The following is a 25,844-nucleotide window of genomic DNA, read 5'->3' as shown; positions in this document are numbered from 1 at the left end:
TTGTTACAAAAGATTTCTCTTCAAATATTGTTTGTAATTGTGACAGATCATAGCTTCCCAAGAGAACAAATTAGCATATAAATGATGAGCCTTTGGCATCAAAGGAAATATTCAACAATAGGGATACACACAAAGACACACACACACCTAAGTTACAAATTATCTAAGCCATGTAGAAAAGTATGTTTTTCCAAACTTAAAAAAAAAAAAAAAAAAAAAAAGCTTGATCTGACTTGATCCTATTCATAGCCCTAAGGCAAAATAGAAATTCCTATAATACAGAAACTCCTGTAATACAGAAAAATACATGGACATCATAACAGACTTAGAATAGATATAATATTTCTCCATGTTCAGAAAATCAAGTTGATGCATTTCATATCCCTACTCCCCTGGTTTTATGGTTCTTGGCAATTCTTTTGATTATTTTTGTTCTCAGGCAGGGCTGCCAAATTTTTTTCTAAGCCTTAACCACCCCATCACTCGGGTCTTCTTGGCACCAGCCCTCACTCTGCCGCCAAGTTCCCCTTCACTAGTTGGCATCAAAAATGAAACGCGGCCATAAAAGAAAGCTGCCCTAATAATGGGTGTGTGCTGGGCAAACAGTAACTTCCTTAAAGCCCTCTCCTTTAAAAACGTCAGCTAGAATATGGCCTCAAACATTACAGTCCTTTAGTTGATCATTTGCTTCTACTTTTGATGTCTCTGCCTCCTCTTCCTGGCCCCTTTCCTTTACTTATTCAATTATATGACTGTAGAATTTGTTTTTAAGTATGCTAGGACATGAAGCCCCAGCATTTTCATGTCTGTGGTTCCCACGATGAAAATTAAAGGATATGAAAAGTGCTGGAAATAACTGAGTAATAATTCTGACAAATATTCTAAATATACCCTGTAGTCTACAATGGCATAGATTCTTGGAACGTAAACTGCTGTGCCATGCAGTATCAGAGAGGTTGATAAAATCTTGGCATGTGTTTCGGGGGAAAGGTTGACAAGTTTCAAACTTTTAAGAAGTTTCTGCAAAATTATGTCAGCCTCCCCAAAGATCTCTTCTAACAATTTAATCTGAATCAGTTCCCATTCCCTTTGAGATCCATCTATCCTTTGCAAAACCTGCTGTCCACTTTTCCAAATCAATGAGACCAATCTGTACTTTGACTGGAATTTCCTGTTTTATCATCAAAATTGCTTTAAAAACAATTTAAAAAGGCAAAAGTTCTGGGATTTGTTCTAATCAAAGGTACAGGGCACAAAGCACAAGGCATTATTAATACTTCAGAACACACACAACAAAGGAAATCATTCAGCACCATTTCAGCATATTCCACCACTCAGGAGATTCATGCATATTTAAGTGAATTAATTTATTTTCTGCAATTTGCTCTTTAAGAGCTTAAGTGGCCATTTGCTGTTGCTTATTTCAGGATTCTGTGCCCTCGTTCTCTGAGTCACCAACTTATAGCTTGAGTGCTCCAGGTATATTTATGTTCCCAAAGTATTTTAAATTACCCATTAGGAAATCCAATTTCCTATTTATAAGACTCAGAAGTGATTTTCCACTGTTCACTTTTTTTTCTTAATTAAGGATATAGGCCTGTATTCTCAGCTGAATTTTTGCTATCATATCTCATTGGCTCTACAACAGTTAGTATTTCATAATGTTATCGATACCAGGATGACAGATAGTCACTTAGGATGGGCCACTCTTGGGTCCTCTTGAGATTGATATTTTGGCCACCCATAAAAATCATCAGCATAATAATGTCCATTGCTTATTATACTCTGTGTCCAGCACTTTATGTACACTATCTCATGTAACCCTTTCCAAACTTCTAGGACACATCTTCTCTATGACTATGGCGGTTTGGGAGATTAGAAACCCACCACCTCTTCCTTCCAAGCTTTACATTGGTTCACTGATGTCCAAGGGATGTCAATTGTGATTTAGAGGGTCCAAGAATGATCAGGACCCAGTTTCTGCCTTTAAGAAATTTATGATCTAGTTAGGGAAAGGGCAGAGGCAGTTATACAGATATTACAATCCAAGGCTATGAGTGGCTTAAACCGACATGCAAGGTGCTCTGAAGATTCAGGGAAATGAAAGATCACATCTGGTTGGGGGGTATAAATCTTCAAAAGGCAGCTGCTGTCTTGTAGAAGCCCAGAAAAGAAGATGGGATGCAGAGAATGGAAGCCATGGAGTCAGGTCATCAATAAATGGCCCATTCTAGGGCAGTGGCCTTGAATCAGGGATGACTGACAACAGTGAACTGAAGACTATTTGGTTTTCACTACGGATTGGATTGAAAGCTTAGCCTTTCATCTAGTGGTGGACTCCACACACATGGAAAATTCTTGGATTTAGGGACAGCAGAATTGGATCACAGTGATGAACAGAGTTCCTTAAACTTTTGTTTTGAGGGAGCTCTCCAAGCATATCTTATTTATAGTCAGACTGTTAAACAGAAACTCACTTGGCAAAATGTTTCACTTTAGATTCACCTCAGGTATTATCTTTGATTCCCTCCTAGGTACTGCCTCTTCCACATCTTCTATGTGGTTGAAAAAAAACCCCATAAAATTCAATTGTGTACATTTAAAGATCTAACTGGCTTTTTAAAGGATTCCTGCGTTGGGAAAGCATATCACCCAGCAAGTAAGAAGGAGCTAGAGGAGCTGCACAAATGAAAGGAAGGCTCTTACAGGCTGAAGGTGGTGGAGAGGAAGGAAGAAGTTTCTAACAAAGAGTGGATTGCTTCAGGCGAGGTTACCCCCTTTGCGGATTAGTGGTGGGAGGGTCCTAACCCGCAGACTACCTCACTAGAGCTGATCAGAGATTCCAGATGGACTGGTTAAAGGTCACATTTCAGGGAGAGGCTGAAAGCACAGTAATGTCTTAGTTTGCTGTTGTGGGGCCGAGACTCCATTCTGGACCTGTTGTTCGTTTGTTTGTTCGTTCGTTCGTTCCTTCCTTCCTTCCATTGTCCTTCCTTCTTCCCTTTCTCCCTTCCTCCCTCCCTCTCACTTTTGAAACAGTGTCTTCAGTCTGACACAGGCCTCCAGCCACACCACTGTAGCCAGCTTCGCGTCACTCTCCCACTCTGCTGCTGTGTCTACTCTTCCTAGTTCTTCCTGGAAGAACTAATCTCAGTGGAGCCTTCTTCTATTCTTAATGATGCAGCTACAACAGAAGGTTCACAAGACCAAGCCTAGGCTAATCCTTCTTCCCTGATTTAATTTTAGAACTTGCCATCTAACCCAACCCCACTGAAAGCTCATATTCTACAAATATTTGCTCAGCATTCATGATCTAGTAGAGAACTAGACAGGCAATAGTCCCTGTTCTCATGAAGCTTAACTTTTGTGAGGGGAAGACAGCAATAATTTAATGAGATGATATCAAACAGGGATGATGGCACTGAAGAAAACAGAACAGAGTGAGTGCTGGAATGCTGGGATGCTAATTTAGATCTACTAGTTAGATAGGAGACTCCATGAGGAAGCACTACCCAAGCTGCGACTTGAATTATGCTATGTGGGAGGGCTGCTGGAAGGTACGAGGAATAGTATTCCTACCAGAGGGAAAGGCAGGTACAAAGAGCTTATGACAGGAAGTACAGGGGCATCCTGGTGAAGGCCAGATCCTGCAGCCGGATGAGCAGTACAGAGAGGAGCAAGGTGTTCATTCCCAATGTGAGGGCAAATCATTGAAGGCCCAGGTGGAGATGCACATTTGAGAAGCAATGGCAGTCAGACCTGTATAAAGCTCTCGGTGGTGATCAGATCATTGAGCAGATAGAAGGAGACTCAGAAGCAGACCAAGCAGACAAGGGCATTTTCTTAATGAGAAATGAAGTTGGCAAAATACATCAGTTGACTTCCAGGTAACAAATTTGTCTTAAATGTGTTTGGCTGTACTGACTGACAGGACAGTGCTACCCCACCGCCCGCCCAGCCACACAGGAGTTTTCAGATTGTTGAGGTGCAACTATAATAGTTATTGAGGTACTACTAGCATTTTCTTCTTCTTCTATTCCTATCTTCTTCATTAAAAATATGCTCATGGGTAAAATTAAACAGAAAACACAGCTAACTGTAAAATTTCAACTGTGACACTCTACATGATTTGTGATTGCCATAAGAATTAAAGTAAATCAGTAACAGTCCTTCACACAGCACAAAGCACCAAGAGATGATGGTGTTAAGTACACCCAGGCCCCGTAACTATGAACCTATCCCACTGGTGTCCTCTCGATCTTACGAAGCACATTGAATCACCAAGGAGACATTATGTGAAGAGTGACCCTTAACTTACTTCAGCGAATTTTTTTGGATCGATCAAAATCATTAGTACTTACACATAGTTATGATTATTTGTGGTAGAATTTACAACTCATGGGGACTTCAGAGCTACTGCCCGAGGCTCCACTGCCCTTGGTCAAACCACACCCCACCCCCTTCCACACTCCAGAATTCTGCTAGAGAAGAAGTCATAACTGAGGAATCTTCCACAGTTAGTCCTTGCTGTGGTCTAAAATTTGTTCAGAAGTTATTTAGTATCTTAACACCCTCTCCTTCATAGGTATTTTAAACTTTCTAAATCAATCTTATACCCAGTGGTTTACCTGCTGATGCTTTCACAGAGGTACTGGTAAAGATCCATGCCACTTAAGGTTAGTGCCTTCATCCGTAAGTGTCTTCCCACCTTAATGCCTAGTGCCACACCTCTCATTTGATCTTCGTTCCTGGTTTTCAAGGTAGAGCTAAACATACCTCTCTTAAAAGCCTTCACGTCTACTCTGGATTCCACCTTCCAGCCTCCTGAGGGATGGTATTGCACACTGTACACCCCTATCTCCCACATCCCCCACCTCTCTCTGGGTCTCTGCAGCTACTAGGCTTCCTTTGACTTTCAACATAGACAGACTTCTTTTACACCTTGGACATAAAGGCTGCCTTGATAATAAAACTCTACACCTCTAGTTTTTCCTCAATCACTGATAAACTTCTTTTTAAAAGTTAATATGTCTACTGCCATTGTGTTCTTGGAATTCACTCAAAACTCCTTTCTAATCACCTTAAGAAGCAGAAATCTGGCTTCCATCCCTACTGTGCTGTTACTGTTCTGCATTTTCAAGAGTGAAATTGGATTTCCTTCAGTGAAATCCAACAATTTCACTCTCTTTTGCCTATTTTCCTACTCATTATTTCTTTTTTAAATGGCAGTGGCTTCTTCAAATGACCTATACAATCTTCCTTCCTTCCTTCCTTCCCTCCCTCCCTTCCTTCCTTCCTCATTGTTCCTTCTTTGCTTCCCCCCACCAAGAATCCACTATTTCTTACCAACCTATAAATAAGCTTGTTTCCAAGGCTAAGTAACCACTTCATTAGTTACTTCTAGTTGACAATGCTAGAGAAATGTGTAAGGTCTGAATACGAAAAGGATGGAGTGACTTTGACACAGAGTCCTATAATTTTTTAAAAGATTTATTTATTCATTCATTCATTCATTCATTCATACAGAGAGAGAGAGAGAGAGAGAGAGAGAGAAAGAGAGGCAGAGACACAGGCAGAGGGAGAAGCAGGCTCCATGCAGGGAGCTCAACGTGGGACTCGATCCCAGGTCTCCAGGATCACGACCCTGGCTGAAGGCGGCACTAAACTGCTGGGCCACCGGGGCTGCCCCAGAGTCCTATTATTAATCAAGTCATTTAAACATCTCGTGTTAAGGATTTTACTAAATAGGATGGGAATAAAATCTAAGGGGCTCATCAACTAAAAGAAGTATACAACCTAGTTAAGTGGGTAAGATAAGGATGCAAAATAATTGCAACAAAGATGAATGCACTTTTTACATTTAGGTAATACTGTAAGAACACCCCATAGGACACAGTAAAATAGACCTAGGATTCTTTGTTCTCCCTCTTTCTGCAAAGCAAATCTTAAAAGTTTCATGAATAGACACACAATGAGAGAACCAATTTCATTTCCCTTTGTTTTTATGACACTTGTCCTCAAATTATAGTTTAATATGATCTTCAACATCTATAAAAAGGGAACAAGGGGCACCTGGGTGACTCTGTTGCTTAAGCTCATTTCAGCTTGGGTCAGATCTCAGGCTTGTGAGATCAAACCCTATACTGGGCTCTGCTCTAAGTGAGGAGTCTGCTTGAGATCCCTGTGTGTACTCTCTCTAAAACAAATAAATACATCTTTAAAAGAGGGAGGGAGGACCAAAAAATGAAATGTTTCAGACCTTGCCTCATGCTCAGAGCAGTGAAGAAATGGGCAAGAGAAATGAACTAGGGGAAGAGTGAGTTCCTTTAAAACTCCAAATCCCCAATAAGGTGAGATTCTCAATTCAGGCGTCCCTGGACCATTCCTCAGTAGGGCCCTCTCCAACACACCCTTACACTCAGCAACCATCTCTGCTTATAATCACATCCTGAATGGCATTACTTTAAGCCTCATCAACTTCTGGCAGACTTCACAGCTATTTTCACCAATAAAATTCAACTTATTTTTTATTATCCTAATTGTTTTAAAGGTTTATGATAAAGAACTCTTGCCTCAGCATCTTTCACTAACATGCAGTTGACTCTGTGACAGAATTCACGTGGGGAAAATGCACGTGCTAATTGAAACAAGAATGCTAATGACATAATACACACAAGGTGTTATTCTAGCCTACTAGGAGGCATCCCAGGTAACAGGCACCAAACCCTTGAGGCAAATGCATTCTAGTGCAGGGAGTAAGAAATCTGCACCAAGGAAAGATGCTAACAGGTAAATACGCAGAAAGGCTGCACAGCCCATTTTTGGAATTGAAAGGAAAGAGAAATCACATTTTGTTAGGAAAGCTTCATGAAGGATATGATTTGAAGTGGCCACTGGAAATGAGTAAGAGCAGCAGGAGGCTGGGGGAGATGTTAAAGGGAGAAAACATACTGGGATTACTGGGAGATGGGCTCAAGCCTTGGAGGGGAGAAGGCATGTGCGTTGGACCTCAAATGCTCTTCACAGGCATTCAGGAGGAAAAACAAAACAGTACAATTCTGCTACTGAGAATAAAGAGGACCAACGCTAGACATGAAAGAGACTGAGATGATTTCATTCAAAGTCACTCATTTTCAACAAAAGAGAACTCAGTACTTGGGGCAGGTGAGAGGAGGGCTCATCGCTGTATTAGAATCACAGCAGAACCAGAACAAGAACAAAGCCAGAATCACTGTCCTTACTTTGTCCTACAAGCACAAACCAGATTTCCCCCTGTGAGTAATGTATCTATCCCATCCTTCTATAAGGGGTGAAACCTATTTAGGTAATTCACGTAGTAATTAGCATGTACCAGACAAGGCAGTAGGAAATAAAACTTTATCCTTGTCTGTACCATATCCTTGTCTGTGCAGGTCAATTACAAACACCACAAGTGTAAATTTTTCTTAATTAACATGTCACATTTAAACTGCCACCAATACATTCTAAATATATTTTTTATTTTTTTTAAAGATTTTATTTTTTTATTCATGAGAGACACAGAGAGAGGCAGAGACATAGGCAGAGGGAGAAGGAGGCTCCCCATGGGAAGCCTAATGGGGGACTCAATCCCAGGACCCTGGAATCATGACCTGAGCCAAAAGCAGATGCTCAACCACTGAGCCACCCAGGTGCCCCAATATATTTTTTTAAGTGGCTAAAAATAAAAGTTTATTATCAGTTGTAGCGGGCTAAAAAAATAATCAGAAAGCCTTCTTGTTCGAGTAATTTTTTTTCTAAGTACATTCTTTGACACACACACAGACATACATATACACACATAGAAGGAAAACCAGATTTAGGGATAGATAGTTGAGAGAGAGGGGTTGTTAATTTGCAACTAAATGGGTCCAGAAAACAGATGACTGAAAAAGGCCAATGAGATTTGCCCAAAGTGAAACCTTGCAATTAAACTGAGAAGGAAGCCAAAGCGTGACGTTGACACCAGGGCTGCTGAGACACAACAATAGTACTAATGAATCTCCATCAAAGAGCGATTTATTGGATACAGCCAGAGCTACCACTCTGCCTCAGTGTAAATGAGGGACAGTAATTATTTCCCATTCCTGGCTTCACCTTCAGCAGGAGATTATGAACTGTGGTGATGCCACAGGATGTCCTCTTCCATGGTGTTCAAAGCACTTTCATACGATGAACCACATCACAGGAGACCTCTGCGAGATGGGTCCGCACAACACCATGTCAGCCCTGACACAGCTTTCCGACAAACACCCCCTGATTCTGGTCCGACTACTGCTTCTCTTAATTGCTCACACATAGCTAACTGAGGAGACGGAGGTCTCCTTGAAAATCTAAGCTGTTGGCACTTACAATCTGGATTTTTCCATTCCTCTGTGGTGCTAGCAGCCAGCGTTCAAACTGAAAAAAGTCTTGACATCATTTACCAATCCTCGGGTGCAGAGTCTGCAGGGGCTCCCAGTACCATGGAACTCCTTCATTTTAGAGTCAGAATCTAAACCCTACTGTCCTCTTTTGTCCTCATTACTAACCGAGATAACCCGCAGCATATATTTTTCTGCTGCATTTTGAGGGACACTCAAGGTACAAACTTTTATATGTTATACAGTAATCTCCAGAGACTTGTTTTGTCAAGGGGGTTAAAGCATTGATTTGTCCCATTTTCTGGCTGTTTCTAAATCTTACAGCCAGAAAATCTCTACCCTCTCTTCTCTGGAAGAGGAAAGAATTCAGTGTAGTTCCTCGATGAAGAATTACGCTTGAGAACTTACCTCCTCTCTGTGTAATTTGTACCTTGAGTGAACTACATGAACTACAGCTCCCCCCCACCAAAAAAAAAGTAAAAATATCTTCACAAACTTGACCTGGGGTACAGTTATACAGAAAAGCCCTTTTATGTGGATGCTTCTATTTTAATCTACATACTGGATATTTCCCCAGTTTGATCTCCCCTTCTTTTAGTTTAAGCCTAGTATTCTCCAAATATTTTACACTTTTTCACAATTTGGCCTCCAAGCAATCTAGAGGACATAATGGCAGCTCACTGCTGAGAAACCTGCATGCAATCTATGCCTTCTGCAACCAAGCCATCCTGCCTTTTCATCACTGTTCTTTCTTTTTCATCCTTGAATCTGCAGACACTCAAAAATTCTATTTTAACCATTTACTCTACTTTGTGAATGCTAAATACATCTTTTTCCCCCTTGAAGCTTTATTTTATTTTTTTTAAAAGATTTTATTTATTTATTCATGAGAGACTCAGAGAGAGAGGCAGAGACACAGGCAGAGGGAGAAGCAGGCTCCATGCAGGGAGCCCAACGTGCGACTTGATCCCAGGACCCAGGGATTACACTCTGGGCGGAAGAAAAGTGCTGAGCCACCCAGGCGTCCCCCACCTTGAATCTTTATTACAAGTATCCTGAGAACCATAGTGACTGACATTTGGTTTATAGTCACCCCAGAAATCATATCACAGTGAGCATAAATGACACCTGGATTACCCGCTCTACAAAGCTATGTGGATTCTAATGTATGATCTGTGTCCTGCCGAGTAGAAAGGAGTGTCTTGGGTGGAGCTTGCAACATGATTTTCATTGCGAAGGTGTTAATTCTATCTCCTTTGTCTTGATGCTGCCCAAGTTCAAGGAAAATGCCACTTTCTTTTAGATAAAGGATTTTGAGATAGGATATTTCACTCTGTCCAAAGCTTTTACAAATAGCTATGTAAATCACCAGTGATGGATCCGACCTAGGTGCAAAGAGGACTCAGGAAATATGAACTTGAACAATTCATTTAACAACCTGTGACTCAAATTTCCTCATTTATAAAATGGGGACAATATCACTCTGTGTTGGTAGGGGGGTTGATGTTAAACCTGAATGACAGTGAGAATACAGAAGAGAGGTGGGATACATGAAAGTGCTATGCACAATGCAAAGTAGGATTATACCCAGTGATCTATTCCCACATTAAAAGTTTATTCACCTGCACCCCTCAATTCATTCTCTACAATTCATGTAATGACCAAAAGTTATTGCTTTCTCGTCTCAATATATTAACTGGACGGTTGAATGCACAGGGGTGAACATCTGAATCAGCACAAAAGTACAACCTGGAGGAGTGGAAAAAGAAGGCGACTCTGGAGCTTACACTAAAGTCATTCTCATCCGTCAACCTGCCCACATAAATACTAGGAAATCAACTCATTTAAAAATTGGGGAGACCAACCTGAGTTATAATAGTGTTCTTGAATGCAGGTCAGTGAAAAATTGGTCTGCTCGCAAATTCCTATTTGTCATATTCCCTACAAATGCACGTTAATTGTTTTCATATTTAAATGCCTAGAATCAACCATAATAAATGTGTGTTGTCAGGTTGTAGGGAGTTTTCTCAAAACAAAACAGGATGATTATGGCATATAGTAAATTATTGTTGGTTCCTTGTGCTCTCAGCAGAATCACAAGAGGGCAAGGCCTTAAGAGAAGAAAAATCATTCATGTCTGGTTCAAATCCTACTACACAGAAACCAGAACTGGAGCTGAGTTAATGAAATATATATTTAATACAAGTTTGTAGTAGGCCATATGTTACTAGCCTGAAATGTCTGAAAATGTAATATCTGCTTATGAATATAATATTTGAAAACCTTTCTCAATGACATAGTCTAAAAATAGTCTTGCTCCTCTATGTATTCTTCTCTCCAGAGAAATAATATCTACTGTGTCTCAATATCACCACTAACTTTGCTTTCTTCATCAAAGCTAGGTCCTTGAGTTTACCATGATTGGCACTTTGTGCAATGATTCCTCAGTGCTAATATTCAGAACTTATCAAGAGTGGCAGTTTTGTGGCCTATTACTCCTGACTGACAAAATCTAGGTACACACTAAGGAAGCCCAAACTTGTAATATCTCATAGTACAGGTATGTGCATGTGGTTTGGGGTGTGTATAAAGGGTAGAAATAACAGCGGCAGTGGCATAAACAAACTAGTAGTTTGATAGAGTATGTGTCCTGTTAATTCATTAATACCTGCTTGGTCTCTAATGACCTTTAGAGCCCGGAGACTAAAAATATGTGGCCATAAAAGCAATTTAAGGAAGAGTCAAATTTTCTGCCTTTTGTTTTTTCACCATCTTAATCACACATCAGACTGTTGCCTGTTTTTTTTTTTTTTAATATTTATTATTTGTTTTATGGGGAGAAGGGCAGAGGGAGAGGGAATCTGAAGCAGATTCTGTGCTAAGCACAGAGCCCAATGTGGCATTAATCTCATGACCCTGAGATCTATGACCTGAGCCAAAATCAAGAGTCAGACACTCAACCAATTGGGCCACCCAGGTGACCCTTTTGCCTGTTTTGGATAGAAGCTATCAGTTTCTCATGTAAATACAGCTTCAAAAGTTAAACAAGTTAAGAAGTATAAAAAGGATTAAAATAAAAGGAGTATGTCTAATAAGAGACTGCTTTAGAACTCTACAGCTGAATGGAGCTTTTGGCTCTGGCCTGTGTAAACCTGACTTTCCACATGATTCCACGGATCAGGATATATACTTAGCTAAACCTGACAGCAATCTTTGAAGAAGACAAACCAGACGGATGGAAACTGGTACCCTTGTTCTCTTTGTGGACACCAAATAAATTGTGCTCACACAATTTGTTTTTATTTTGCCTTGAGTCTTTATCACAAGTTGTCAGAGGCCAGATGAACGACAATATTTTAAATTCTGTTTCTCACTGGCAATGTAAACAAGTCTTCACACGTTAGTTTTCAGGGTAACTGCACAGATTCAATGATCTAATAATTGTATTCAATAAGTATTATTTAAGAAAATTATTTAATTCATAGATTACAGTCCTGGCATGGGAGGCTGAATAATGCCCCCCTACCACCAAATGTCTACATTGTAATCCCTAGAACCTGTGAATGAATCACATATGGCAGGAGGAGTTTTGCAAGATGTGATTAAATCAAAATTCTGAGATGGAGTTATTCTGGATTCTTCAGATGGTCCCAGTGTAATCACAAATCCCTTAAAAGCAGGAAGCTATACAGTCAGAGCTGGAGGAAGAGATGTAACAATGACAGAAGTCAGAGAGAGAGATTTGAGGATGCTATGCTGCTAGCCTTGAAGATAGTGGAAGGAATCACGGTCGAGAAATGTGGGCAGCCTCCGGAAGCTGGAAATGGTGAGAGGAGGATTCTCCAACTGGAGCTTCCTCCTGGAGGCAGGTCTGTTAATACCCTACAGCTCTGTCAATACCGAGATTTTAATTTTTTAAGACCAACTTGGGATTCCAGCCTCCAGAACTCTAGGATAATAGATGCACTGCTTCAGGCCACCAGTTGGTGGTAATTTGTTACTGCAGCAATTTGAAACTGATACACCTGAAAAGTTACATCATGAAAAGTGATACAAACATGCTTATTTTTTAATCTAGCAAACATCACACATTTTAAGTTTATCTATCTTTATATATACTTAGATCTATTATCAAACAGCAAAATTTCCTGCAGTGCTAGTAGTGAAGGAGATCAGGAGGAGAAAGTTCTGTGCTAGGAGTTGAAACACCTGAGTTTTAGGTCAGCTCTGGCTCTGGGAAGCTGTGTGGTTTGTGGAAGTCATTTTGATTAATTTATTTTTTATTTATTTGGAAGTCATTTTAAGATCTTAGTTATTTCAGTTGAAAATCCTAGGTCTCAACAACTGATGACATTATTGTGATACTATCATCTTGACATTACTATAATTATCCTAGAATTTAAGTAAAGGAGATAGTGTTCACACAGTCTAGCCCATACATCATAGAAATTGTCATCTACTGGCACTTACTATAAGAATGCATTAAAAAAATCAAGACAGGGATCCCTGGGTGACGCAGCGGTTTGGCGCCTGCCTTTGGCCCAGGGCGCGATCCTGGAGACCCGGGATCGAATCCCACGTCCGGCTCCCGGTGCATGGAGCCTGCTTCTCCCACTGCCTGTGTCTCTGCCTCTCTCTCTCTCTCTGTGTGTGACTGTCATAAATAAATAAAAAATTAAAAAAAAAAAATCAAGACATAGTATCAATAGGATTTCTTTTTTAAAACATCCTATTAATAAAGTAATATTCTGCTAGTTCCATAATGTAGTCCAAAGCCTAAGAAATCACTCAGTACAGCCTCGAGTAATGAAAGTGGTATCACTATTACATTTTAAACTTTTACCAAATACTTGGAAATATTCAGTACTCTATAAATAGAAATGTATAGTCTCCTTGGAAAACCTCTGTGAAAATATTTATTTGCAATTATGATCCTAAGTTATATAAATAATATAAATGTAATATTACAGGTATGGCTATGATGAAAAATAAATCTTTCCCCCTGCATCACACATTTAAATTTACATAAATTTGTAAGAGAACTTTTTATTTCTGAGGTTTGAAAAGATTCTTAGTGGAAAATTATTAATGAAAACAAATCAATACTGGAATTTATAGCTAGCACTTTCCATTTATAAGTGAAAATGGCCTATGAGAACATTAATGACATTTTTAAAGTAATCATACAAAGCCACAGACATTCAAAGTTATTGATGGCTAACTAAATACAGAAGGGGTAAAGATTTCTCCTGTCCATGTGATTTTTAAAAGAACATTTATAGGATATTACATATAGTTTTCGTGTAAATGCAACTTCTTCCCCATAAAGTTGTGCTAGCTTCAATGCTCAGTGATATCTGCTCCTCAGAAGGGCCAGCCAGGCCCTGCTGTTTAGTCATTAGAAACAAGCTGGCCCTGTAGGTCTCCTTTTCTTCCCCCTCCTTTCTTTGTGGCAGTAAGCAGACAAAAGAGGGCCAAGGTGCAAGGTACCACCTGTCTTTGGATCAGAACATACACCAGGGATCTCCTGCAACCAGATTTCCCTCTATGCTTTGTTCTTCTCAAATCTGCATCTTGCCTGCTAGACCTACTTCCCTTGTGTCTTGCTTTTGTTGCCTTGGCTGACTTCCCCAGAGTTTCCCTCTTGAATGCCTAGACTTTAAGAGTAGGTAGCCATATTATTCAGATACTAAAACAAGTCAAAGACATCACAAAACAAAACAAAACCACCTTACAAAACAATTTATCTTAGGATATGGATGCAAAAGCCCTCAACAAAATAGAACACAGAATCCAGCAATATATAAAAAGAATTGCACACCATGAATAGGTGAGATTTGTCATAAGGATGCAAATTTGCCTTAACATCCATAATCCAGGGATCCCTGGGTGGCGCAGCGGTTTGGCGCCTGCCTTTGGCCCAGGGCGCGATCCTGGAGACCCGGGATCGAATCCCACATCGGGCTCCCGGTGCATGGAGCCTGCTTCTCCCTCCGCCTGTGTCTCTGCCTCTCTCTCTCTCTCTCTGTGACTATCATAAATAAATAAAAAAATTAAAAAAAAAATTTTAAAAAAAACATCCATAATCCAATTAATGTAGTACATTAAATCAACAGAATTAAAAAAAAAAACACAAAAAAGCATATGATCATCTCAATAGAAAATATTTAAAAAAGAAAAATCTACACTATTTCATGATAAACGCACTCAGCAAACTATCACTAGAATGGAATTTCCTCAATTTGATAAAAGACATCTAGAAAAAACCAACAGCAAGCATCGTATGTATGGTGAAAAACCTGGATGCTTTCCATTTAAGATCAGGAACAGGACAAGGATGTCCATTTTTGCTGCTTTCAATATTATTTGAATATTTAAAATTGTACTGAAGGTTCTAGCCAGGACAATTTGGCAAGAAAAATAAACAAGAGAATTCATATTAAAAAGAAAACTACCTTCACTTGTAGAGGACATGATCTTGAATATAAAAAAAAAAAATCCTAAGAAATCCACTAAAACACCAATAATACTAATAAATGAATCCAGGAAGGTCATAGGATATAAGATCAGTTGAAACAAAAATCAATTCTATTACTATACACTTGCAATGAACAACCTAAAGATGAAATTAAAAAGAGAACTCCAATCACAGTAGGATTAAAACAATACATAGCAACAAATTTAGCAGAAGTACAAAGTTTACAGTAGTATCAAAACAGCAAGACTTTGTTGAAAAAAGTTAAAGATCCAAATGAAAGGACCCCAGGTTCATGGATTGGAAGACTTAACACTGGTATAAGATGGATTTACTTCTCAAAGTGATCGCTGAATCAACAGCCCTTATCAGAATCCTAGCTGACTTCATTGAGGTCGGTAAACAAAGTATAAAAACAAATTATGTCTCTGCATATAATTTGATAAATTCTGTACTATTTGATCTACCATATTTTATCAGTTCTAATATGTACATTTCCCCTCATCTCTGCAATTATAATTAGTATTTTTTCCTTAGTGAACATAAAATAATAATGTATCTTATAATCGATGACATCTTAAGTGTGATGAAATAAAGTAATTTCACCTATTTGTAAACTTGAGAAAACAGCTTGGGGGTGGAAAACTTTCACTAACAGCTTCCTTGGGGGAGACGGAGGCACACATAGACAAAAATCCATCCTTATTATCATCTTTGATCACTAATGCATGTGTTTTATGTAAAAAAAATTAACAATATCTTTAATTCAATTCAAAGTGAGTGACCAGTTATCAAAGAAGTAAGATACAAAAGATAATGGGCTCCTGGGTGACATAGCTGGTTGGCTCAGGTCATGATTTCGGGGTCATGAGATTGAGCCCCGCACTGGGCTCCATGCTCAGTGCACAGTCTGCCTAAGAGTGTCTCTCCCTCTGCCCTTCCCCACCATGCACTCTCTCTCTAAAATAAATAAATCACGGCAGCCCAGTTTAGTGTCTGCCTTCAGCCCAGGGCATGATCCTGGAGACCCAGGATTGAGTCCCACGTCAGGCTCCCTGCATGGAGCCTGCTTCTGTCTCTGTCTCTGTCTCTCTCTCTCTGTGTCTCTCATGAATAAATAAATAAAATCTTTTAAAAAATAAATCTTAAAAAAAAAAAGATAGGAAAGATATTGTCCTTGAATCAAACAGGAATTATTGATGTCACAGTTTAAGAGTGCCATTTTTAAAGCACTGGACTAGAAAAGCAATACTTAAAAATAATAACAAAGACACATAAAAATATAAAATATCTCACATATTAGTGGCACAAGCTCACCAAAGGTTATAACCTAAGTGGGCACAGCTGTTGTTGAGCCCTGACACCTACATGCCAGCCATTCCCAAGCTTCTATCTCTGGCACTGACCTCTCCCCTGCGCTCCAGACTTACAACACTAACTGACCAGAATCACGTAGAGCCGTAATGGAGTGAGAATTCAGGGTCCTTCTCACTGAAACTGCATTATTACCAGGTGTTGTTTTATAGCTCCATAAGCTGTTCCCTTGTTAGGCTGGCACTTAAAACTCCTCACAGAGGACTCCCACAGAAAATCTTGGTACCGGTACACACTCACTATAAATTATTTTCCACTGAGATGAAAAATCTTTTCAAATGGTTTTCTCTTAATTTTTCTCTTCAAAAATATTTCACTTGGGGTAGTCTTGAGTCTCTTTCACTCAGTGCTATAAAATTATTTCATTCTGTCATTTATTTTTAGATTTTGAAAACACGTAAAAGAAGGAACAATGAATGCATAATTTCACACTCAATTTGAGTGTTATAAATAAGAGGGATGGCTATTCCATTTGGTATTTTCTTAGGCCAAAGCATAAAGAAGTTCAGAGCTCCATCCCAGAGAATTTAAATTCTTCTTGCCAATCCTTTCCACTTCTTTCTTTCACTCTACATGTTCCTTCCTCTTGTTTTCTTCTCTTTATCCCAAATTCATTTTAGTGATTTCTTTTTAACATCAACTTGCCTTTTACAGAAAATCTTTCATTTACTAATCAGAAACAGGGAAAAATAGCATTACAGACTTGAATTCTGTAAACTTTTGTGTGTATCCGTCCCTAACGATGTGAATTTAGGCAAATCACTGCCCACAGCTTGAACCACCATGTCCTTATCTGAGGAATTCGCACAAGTGATAAACTGTACCACTTATCAGAGTGAAAGAATCATCTAGAATGAAAGAAAGGTTACACTTGACATGAAGAGAAATCTCACAGAGGAAGACATAGACATGGCCAACATGCACATGAGAAAATGCTCCACATCACTAGCCATCAGGGAAATACAAATCAAAGCCACAATGAGATCCCACCTCACACCAGTGAGAATGGGGAACATTAACAAGGCAGGAAACAACAAATGTTGGAGAGGATGTGGAGAAAAGGGAACCCTCTTACACTGCTGGTGGGAATGTGAACTGGTGCAACCACTCTGGAAAACTGTGTGGAGGTTCCTCAAAGAGTTAAAAATAGACCTGCCCTATGACCCAGCAATTGCACTGCTGGGGATTTACCCCAAAGATACAGATGCAATGAAACGCCGGGACACCTGCACCCCGATGTTTATAGCAGCAATGTCCACAATAGCCAAACTGTGGAAGGAGCCTCGGTGTCCACCGAAAGATGAATGGATAAAGAAGCTGTGGTCTATGTGTACAATGGAATATTCCTCAGCCATTAGAAATGACAAATACCCACCATTTGCTTCAATGTGGATGGAACTGGAGGGTATTATGCTGAGTGAAATAAGGACAAACAGTGTATGTTCTCATTCATTTGGGGAATATAAATAATAGTAAAAGGGAGTATAAGGGAAGGGAGAAGAAATATGTGGGAAATATCAGAAAGGGAGACAGAACATAAAGACTCCTAACTCTGGGAAACGAACTAGGGGTGGTGGAAGGGGAGGAGGGCAGGGGGTGGGGGTCAGTGGGTGGCGGGCACTGAGGGGGGCACTTGACGGGATGAGCACTGGGTGTTATTCTGTACGTTGGTAAATTGAACACCAATAAAAAATAAATTTATTTAAAAAAAAAGGTTACACTTACGCATGTGGTAGTACACATGTAGGACATGCAAGAAAAACATGAGGTCTAAAGGACAGGGTTAATGACAGGTTAGAAATGTGTAAGAATCGGTTTGCTTAACTGCAGATTCTTCAACAGCAACAAGACAAGAAGGGAAGGTAAGATTTTGTTTGTTTGTGTAGCTAAACTGTTCATCAAGATGGTGGACAAAGAAAAGACACTTCTTGACAGAAGAGCAGACTCCTACTCATTCTCCTCTTCCTCCCAACAGCACCTGTCACTGGGGATGTCCATGTCTTTAGACACAAAACTGCACGTCTCAGCCTCTTACGCAGCAAGGGTGGCTGTTCGATAGTCCAAGCCACTGAGGCAAAAAAGGGTGGAGGCAGGAAGGACTTCTGGAAACGGTGGAACCCTGAAGCCTTGTTTTCCTGCCATGGGCACTCTCCTCTCTCACTTCCCATTCTGCTCTTTCCTTTCTCCTGATGCTGAAGTGGGACCTGAGTAGCTGGAGTTGCAACATCTTGGGATTTTGAGGCAAAGGCTGAGGACGCATAGAAGCCATGCCCTGTAACCACTGACCTCTGTCATATTACATGAGGAACAAAGAAATAGGCTTTTTAAGGCTCCTGTTTCAGTTAGGCCTGACCAAATGCAAAACTTGATCACCATCAAAAATACGACCATCAAAAATAGAAAACCCACATGAATCTATACTCACATTTTTTAGGATGTGATTTTTATTATAAAAAATAAAAAAATTTATTATAAAAAATTTATTATAAAAAAAAAATTTATTATAAAAGTGAGATGCCTGGGTGGCTCAGCCAGTTAAACATCTGACTCTTCATTTTGGCTCAGGTCATGATCTCAGGGTCATGAGATGGAGCCCCACATGGGGCTCCTCACTGGATATGGATCCTGCTTCAGATTCTCTCTCTCCCACTCCCTCTGTCCCTCCCCTCCTCTAGAAACAATAAAAGCATTCAGCAATATACTGATATAATATATAAAATCAAATTTATGTCTATCTATATACTACCAAGGAGCTCAGAAAATGGAAATTTTTTTTTAAAGAATTTTTATTTATTTATGATAGTCACACACAGAGAGAGAGGCAGAGACATAGGCAGAGGGAGAAGCAGGCCATGCACCGGGAGCCCGATGTGGGATTTGATCCCGGGTCTCCAGGATCGCGCAACGGGCCAAAGGCAGGCGCTAAACCACTGCGCCACCCAGGGATCCCAAAATGGAAATTTTTAAAAGGTGTAATTTATAGTATCGATACAAAATATAGGGTTGCTAGAAATAAATCTTATATAAGATGTGCAGGATCTTATGGACAAAATTTTTAAATTATTGAAAGCAATGAAAAAGTTTTAAGTAAATGGAGAGAGATATTATGTTTACAGAAGACTCAATCACACAGGAATTTTCTTCCTCAATTGTTGTATTCTTCCAAATAATCTGGAAATGAAAAATAATTCCAATAAACCTTACAATGGAATTGTGTACCTGACACTCATCAAGTTAATGCTAACATTTATAAAGATTGAAAAGCCAGGAATAACCACGAAATTCTCTCCACAAAGTTGGGAGACTCCAGTTGGCCATATTTCAGTATTATAAAGCTACTGTAATCAAGGCAGTGTGGGATCAGTACAGAAAGAAGTGTGTAAGCCAAGAGAACAGACTAGAAATTCAAGAAACATCCCCCTGAATGTGAAGACTTATGGTTGGAGAAAGTATGATAAATGGTGCTAGGGCAACTGGTTATCGGTAATGGAAAACAAAATCAGGTCTCTAGCTCATATCATACACAAAAATCAATTTCAGGTGCAAGAAAAGACCTAAAAATAAGACGTAAAACTACAATGTGAGAATGTCTTTATGACTGTGGGGAATAGAAAGATGACTTTAGACAAAAACTACAAATCCCCAAGAAAAAGATTGATACATTTGACTGCCTTTAACTTACTAACCTCAACACATACAGAAATGCAGTAAACAACTGCATTTCAACTGAACAGGCAAAGTACAGCCAAGAAGAAGATAATTGGGACTGAAGTACTTCTTTTCTTTTTTTAAAAAAAGATTTTATTTATTTATTCATGAGAGACACAGAGAGAGAGGCAGAGACACAGGCAGAGGGAGAAGCAGGCTCAATGCAGGGAGCCTGATGTGGGACTTGATCCCCGGATCTCCAGGATCACGCCCTGGGCTGAAGGCGGCGCTAAACCGCTGAGCCACCCAGGGATCCCTGGACTGAAGTACTTCTAATAATAAGGGAAAACCAAATAGTCCAATAGCTAAAAGGGCAAAAGAAAGTGATCCACAGAAGAAGAAAGCGGCATGGTTAATAACTACAAAAAATGCTTTCCTCAGTGGTAACCAGAGACCATGACAAAATATCACTGACATGCATCACAGCGGCAAAAATGAGGAGATCTGACAATACCAAGAATCGCGTGAGGATGCAGAGCATGGGAGCTCCTGCGTTCTCCTGGGTGAGCGTACAATGGCATACCCACCATCAGAGCAATATGGCACACCTAGTAAAGGGGAAGGTGCTCTTGTCTATGATGCAGCTATTTTACTCCCAAGTGTACACGGCCCAGAGAAACCCTGGTACCAGACACATGTCACAGAATGTTCACAGCATACGGCTATGAAGTAAATTATTGTCATACATGTAAAGTTTCACTCTGGGTGATGGGTACAAAGGCACCTTTTTAGAGACAGAATGTAATGAGAGATACAGCAGATTGAAACAGGGAAATCAGATTAGCTTCAGAACTTGGGGCATCATGTTTTAGAGTGGGTAATGACTGGGACACAGCCAGCCCTTGGACCCCCTGCGGGAATATTTTTTTTTTTTTAAAGAAAGGCAGACTGCCACACACAACACCTCATATGGATGTGTCTGGTGTCTTGGAAGCTTGACTACCCTATGTTTTCCTATACATGGACCCTGAGTGCTTGTCTGGAGGTTCTAGCAGGGGTGTCCAGCTACTCGTATACCCTTGATCAAAGAACGATTTTCCTCTATCAGGGAAGGTTGTCCTCTACGATCCAGGGCACAGCCTTGGGAGCGATGCACAAGGAATAGTGGGGAGAGTGGAAGGGGACACTTGCCTAGCCAGCCAGAGCAGCCAAGATCAGCCCTGGTGATCAATGGGTGATGGTGTCACAGCCAGATCACCCTCACATCCCTGAGGGAAACTGATGGGTTTCCTTAGGAGCACTTGCAGGTTTTCCTTGACCTAAGAGGTGAGCAGCACCTGAGTTACTGCGCCTTCTTTCTCCTTCCTGGGCCATCCTGTCACTTCATAGTGTGCCTGACAGGTTGACATTGACCGAGGTCTCTGCTTTCACAATGACAGTGAGTTAAGTAGGGCCCCTGCCCTCTCCATGAAAGATATCTAGACACTGTTCTTCAAGTTGACATTGCATCATTTCCCAGCTGTTATTACTACTTTTTAATGATGTAATATTACCTATCACAAGACCCCATTAGTTAGCACTTTGACCACAGAGAATTGCTGAAACAGTTTGTCTCGTTTTCTTGCCCTGCATACTGCATTAAGTGGCTATTTATACATTGTACATAAAATTTTGGAGGAAAAAAATTATTGTTGCAAAGTCAAAGCAATCTGTAAATATATAAATAAGTAATAGTACAGAGTATTTCTGCAGGACTAAAAATTATCACGGAGAGTAAGATTAAATGCCATGGCATGCCCGAGGCCCCCTTCCCAGAGTCAGCTTCATTACATGGAATTAGGACATACCCATTACTGTAGGACACAGGGAATCAGAAGATGTTCTGGAGAGCCCTAGTGGATCCTGTATAATCCTCTGACTCTGTCCCATCACCGTGAGATAAAGGAAGTGGAGCCACTGGCTGGACTGCCAACCGTCCTCCCTGCTCAGTACTCCTCCTAACTTGGTGCCAGCCCTGAAGAGTGAGGTCATTGCTGGTTCCAGAAGGACTTCACCAGTGTCTAGACTGGGTCCTGGGAATGAATGGAAATCTAAAAGAGTACATTTGTTTTAGGTTGGAAATGTTTGCATAAAAAGTTTCTAATGGGAGCTCATGTCAGCTTCAGCTAAACAGCTTCAAAGCCTGTCATATATTTCTGTGCACCGAAGTGGATCTGTCTCACTGTCCTTTCAAATTCTGATGAGCTCTCTAGACATTTGCCTCAAAATATCTCTAGTTTTTCCTAATTGTTGCAGCAGTGGCTCATAGAAAAGTCTCTTAAAATATCTTTTTATCTTCAAATTATTTACTTCTTGAAATATTTATTTCCTCGTGGGAACCTAAGAGTTTTACATGTTAAAAAAGAATGACAAGATTCCATATTTTAGTTTTTTACAACCTTAGAGGTAACTGGTCAATCAGGAGACAATCCCTTTGACATCCACAAAGCTCTTTGATTAAATTACTACTATTTTTAAAGAGACTAGAGTTGACCTATTTCACAAGCCTCATGGTTTATTTTGGAATCAGCACTTATTTCATGAAAAGATCCACTCATTTTCTGTTCCTTTCAAATCAGACAGTTTTAGTACAACTAGGACCTATTACAGTTAATAAGTACTGGGAAACATTTTAAAACTTAGTAAAAGCAGCTAATCTTATAAAATCTCAGAGGTTTGACTATGAAAAGAACTTGCTACTTTAGTTAGAATAGCTACTTCTCTGAAAAGTAAAGTAGGCTTCAAGAACACAAAATCATGAAAAAGACTGGACAAAGAATTCTTAGATTCAACACCAGAAGTACAATCCATAAGAGGAAAATCAGACTTCATCAAAACTAAATTAATAAATTTAGTGAACTAAATCTCAGAAAATGATAGAAGTTAAAGACTTTGAGACAGTATTTTCAAGTGATGTATCTGATAAAGGACTTTCTGGAATGTATAAGGAAATCTTACAACTCAACCTTAAAAGGGAAATAATGCAATTAAAATATGAGCAAAAAGGGCAGCCCAGGTGGCTCAGTGGTTTACGAACTGCCTTCAACCCAGGGCGTGATCCTGGAGAAAAACTCTGTATTTCATACTCTGTTACACATGGAGCCTGCTTCTCCCCCTGACTGTGTCTCTGCCTCTCTCTCTCTCTCTCTCTCTGCGTGTGTCTCTCATGAATAAATAAATAAAATCTTTAAATAAAAAAAAATATGAGCAAAAGATCTGAAGACACTACACCAACGAAAATAAACAGATGACCCATGAGACATGAAAAGGCGTTTGACATCATTAGTCATCAGGGAAAAAGCAAATAAAACCACAGTGAGATATGATGGCATATCCACTAAGATGTGTAAAAACAAAATAAAAAGATAGTAACAAGTGTTGGTGAGGCTGTGGGAGAAACTGGAGACCTCACACATCGCTGGTAGGAATATGAAATGGTGCAGCTGCTTTGGAAGATAGCCCGGCAGTTCAACGAAAGGTTTAACACAGACCTACCTGTGATCCAACAGGCTCACTGCTAGGTATATACCAGACACACACACACACACACACACACACACACACACACTTTAAAAAAGAAATAAAAAAAGAAAACCACCCTTTGTGCAAGGGTTTTACTTACTGAGGTTCCACTTTAGGCCTGTTGTCGTAACATGATCACAAGACTGTCCAACGGGAATAAGGCCACACCAATCACCTTCCATTCCAGTGTCTACATGCATTTTGTGCTTCCCCTGAAGTAGAGAAGGAATGATCATTAGCATAGTGAAGAGAAAGGACAGGATGTCAGTGTGCCCTGAAGACCTGGTCGTATGCACCAGGTACCATCCCAGAACCACACACAGCTCATCATACTTAATCCTAACAACAAATTTAAGTGGTACATGATGAAGAATCCCAGGAACTTTCACCTGATTTAATCTTAGCCACAATTTTAGAAGGTAGTTTATTACTAGTTAATACTTTTACATATGAGAAAATTGAAGTTTGTAGAGATTAAATGTGTCCAGGACCATACAGATAACAAGGGGGCAGAATCAGGATTTCTACCTATACTTGCCAATTCTAAGACTAAACGGATTCCGCATGCTAACGATGTAGCACTCTATGATAATTCTAGGGTTTTAATCAAATACTTGCTCGAGTGTAAATAAAACACTGCTTCCTAAGTAAAATCTCTACTTTACCTCAGACTTGGGCTTCTAGCTTTCAGAATTCAATGTTAATCTTGCTAATAACATTTAGCCTGATTCCTATACCCATGGTTACTCTAGGGGATGCTCAGTGAGAAGTATTTCTACCAGGAAATGGTATCTACCTTGAGGAATGAGTATGCTTCCTCCATCTGGATTAGGAAAGCTGATATAATTTACTATGTTTTCAAGTTTTCAGTTTATAAGAAGGTTAAAGTTAAATGTAATGTTTAATCAAGGCTACAATGATTGCTTTTAAATAGAACACTTGGAAATTCCTCTTCTTCTGCAAAGTAATGACTTTACGTTTCTATTCTATTCATTATCCTTAGTATATGGTATTCTTTATTTTAATAAAATATTATTTAAAAGTTGGATATATGACACATTACCAGAGTAAGGTACTTATACCTCCTTCTACAGCATTTTATTTCAACTCTGTACTTCATACTCTGTTACAGGCTCTGAGAACTTACTCTCCTCTATATAAGACCTTACAGTACAAGTAGCTTTGTCTTTAGTCAAAGGATTGCTTTTATTAGAAAAACAATTCTCTAAATTATTTATCAGTTCTTGAAACTTAACACAAGTTCATGTAGGTCTTTACTACCTATACAACTCACAAATATGTATTTTTATTTGAACATTCAACCAGAAGGCATATATTCAATTAAGACGGCTTAAATATATTCAAACACAATGAATGTTTAAAGAAAACATAAAATATATTTGTACTTGATGCCCATCACTGGAAAAAACATGGGTATCAAATGCAGACATACACCAAGCAATGGGTTAGATGCACTCAGAGAAATGTGGATGGACTGAAAATATAATGCATTGTAAAACAATGCCCCATAAGAAACAGAATTAGGATAGATTACAGACCCCATCTGTATAAATTCAAAAAAATACAAACTCAACAAGATACTTCTAATAACAAAATTTAAATATATATAAAAAATTTAAATATATATGTGTGTGTGTATATGTACACACTAACATGTCTGCCTATGGGAAAAGTAAGGAGAATGAGAATGTGGTTTAGGGATAAAAAGGAGGCAAATGGATCAATCAATAAGGATTCTTGCCTGGACCAGGGATGATAATGTGCCATGAACAAAGCAACATCACTCACTCAACACTGAAATCTTATAAAAAAGAACAGTATGCTTTTTAGATATAAAGCAATATAGGACAGAAATTCTTAAGACTCTTGTGAAGAAAAAAAATAGGGAAAATATTGTAATAATTCTAAACAATAATTCAAGAAAGAGGAAAATTGGGATACAGCAATGGAAAAAACTCAGGAGTGAAATGAAAACTAATATTGTTTTTGAAAACTGATCTTTGTCATTTTGTTTTAGGTCAGTTTAGAGCAAAAGCATAGGAACTATTATTATAGCAATGGGAATGTTTTAGATATTCAGAGTAAAAGCAGTAACTGTCAGAAGGTACAAATAAGGAAGAGTGGAAGAAAGTAAGTGGCCCTCATCTTCTCATCAGGTTACGTTGTAAGAGTCAATAAATAGTGCCGAAAGTGGTAGATTTTTGGGCAGCCCGGGTGGCTCAGCGGTTTAGTACCACCTTCGTCCCAGGGTGTGATCCTGGAGACCCAGGATCAAGTCCCATGTCGCGCTCCCTGCATGGGGCCTGCTTCTCCCCATGCCTGTGTCTCTGTCTCTGTCTCTGTCTCTCTCTCCCTCTCTCTCTCTGTGTGTCTCTCATGAATAA

The 25,844-nt window shown here is 39.5% G+C and overlaps 1 protein-coding gene across 2 annotated transcripts in view; it reads right to left on the bottom strand.

Moving 5' to 3' along the window:
* The window catches only part of TPK1 (thiamin pyrophosphokinase 1), a 319,383-nt gene that overhangs the window by 66,392 nt on the left and 227,147 nt on the right, over positions 1 to 25,844 (bottom strand). For both annotated transcript variants that reach the window (XM_072762803.1, XM_026018334.2), the window contains one exon: positions 23,540 to 23,651. In XM_072762803.1, the coding sequence (XP_072618904.1) occupies positions 23,540 to 23,651 (112 nt within the window). The remainder of the gene's footprint in view (positions 1 to 23,539; positions 23,652 to 25,844) is intronic.

Source organism: Vulpes vulpes, chromosome 7, assembly GCF_048418805.1.
Source record: "Vulpes vulpes isolate BD-2025 chromosome 7, VulVul3, whole genome shotgun sequence".
Taxonomy (NCBI): domain Eukaryota; kingdom Metazoa; phylum Chordata; class Mammalia; order Carnivora; family Canidae; genus Vulpes; species Vulpes vulpes.
The sequence above is the reverse complement of the archived record's forward strand: the minus strand, read 5'-3'. Positions and strand labels throughout refer to the sequence as shown.